This window comes from Myotis davidii, unplaced genomic scaffold (genome assembly GCF_000327345.1).
Source record: "Myotis davidii unplaced genomic scaffold, ASM32734v1 scaffold592, whole genome shotgun sequence".
NCBI classification, from domain to species: Eukaryota; Metazoa; Chordata; class Mammalia; order Chiroptera; family Vespertilionidae; genus Myotis; species Myotis davidii.
In genome coordinates, this window is record NW_006284844.1 from 1,762,114 (window position 1) to 1,763,550 (window position 1,437).

The 1,437-nt window shown below is 66.8% G+C and overlaps 1 protein-coding gene across 1 annotated transcript in view; it reads left to right on the plus strand.

Moving 5' to 3' along the window:
- LOC102763352 (chromosome unknown open reading frame, human C6orf118) overlaps nucleotides 1–1,437 on the plus strand; it is a 14,174-nt gene that overhangs the window by 443 nt on the left and 12,294 nt on the right. Inside the window, exons 2-3 of the mRNA XM_006755182.2 lie at nucleotides 345–1,056; nucleotides 1,275–1,377. Coding sequence (XP_006755245.2) covers nucleotides 345–1,056; nucleotides 1,275–1,377 — 815 coding nt within the window. The remainder of the gene's footprint in view (nucleotides 1–344; nucleotides 1,057–1,274; nucleotides 1,378–1,437) is intronic.

Here is a 1,437-nt window from a genome sequence, read left to right on the forward strand (position 1 = left end):
ATGGTCCGGTGCCGCCTGAGCCGAGACCCAGCCCCTCCGGGCCGCGGTTCTGACCGGGACCTGCAGCTGCTGCCACGGATGCCGGTGTGTGGCCCACTGGTCAGACGGCCGTGGGGGCTGTCACCCGGCCTCCTTCTTGGGACCCCCGCTGCGTGTTGGGAGAACCCCTGGGTGCTGGTTCAGGGCCGTTGCTTCTGGGCAGAGCTGGTCTGACAAGCGGGTTTTAATGTTTTCCCTCGGTCCCTGCGCTCCTCCTCCGGGAATGGGGCGTCCGTGGGGCCGCTGCGTGGCTGCCCGATGGTCCCGGGGAACGAGTGGCATGAGGGCCCGCCTTCCCTGTTCAGTCCGCCTGCCGTGGGGGCACCGTGCGGCCACAGCTGTGGACGCGCTGTGGGACGTCAGGAAACTGCTGCGAAGACTTGAGAAAGGCTACCTTCACGACATCTGCCTCCACACCACGGGCCACCTGAACCCCAACAACCTCTACAGGCCCCCCGAGAAGATCGTCCATCACTGGCGCAATGCCTACCCGCCCACGGCCAGGGGACGCCCGGCGAAGCCGTCGGAGAAGAAGGTGGCCGCGATGAAGGACGCGCTGGCCCATTTCACCATCAACACGGCGCTGCGCCCCAGCGAGGCCCCGGGCGCGCCGCTGTTCCGCTACCTGCACCCCCCGGCACAGCCGCCCCCCTCCGAGGGGGGTGGGTCCAGCCGGCAGTGCGCGCTCTCGCCCGCGGCCAGGGACGAGTACTGCTACGTGGCCTCCCACCTCGCGGGCCTGACCAAGGCGGACAAGTACGAGAAGTTCCTGCGTTTCCAGAGGAACGTGCTGGCCACGCAGGACCTCCTGGAGAGCGACTTCACGGGGGCCAAGGCGGCGCTGCGCCTCGAGAGGAAGTTGGAGCAGGTAAGAGGGAGCTGTGGGCACAGGCACCGGGCACCCAGGTCTCATGCTGAGGGGGACACACCCTCCGACACCTCCGTACATCCCCAGGCAGAACGTGACAGCCGCCCGTTACAGAGGACATCACTGGGATGTAGATGGTGCCAGGCAGGGTGAGATGGGGACTGACAGGGTGAGATGGGGACTGACAGGCAGGCTGAGATGGTGATTGACAGGCAGGCTGAGATGGTGACTGACAGGCAGGGTGAGCAGGTAACCGAAGGTTCTCAGCTCTGGTCAGAGGGTGTCAGGTGCACCGTGGTGTGTCCCTGGCTGATCCTTGAACATGGGAGCTTTCAGCTGATGGAAGCCCCCAGCTCTGACTCCTCAGTGCCAGACCTGGTGGAGGCGGGGGGGCAGGAGGGCCTGAGCAGGACAGTCGAGAAGGCGGTGGGAAGACGGTCGGGAGGCGAACAGAGGACCTGAGTGGGACGGTCAGGGAGGCGGTGGGAAGGCGGTGGGGAGGCGGTCGGGAGGCAGAGGGGAGGCAGTCG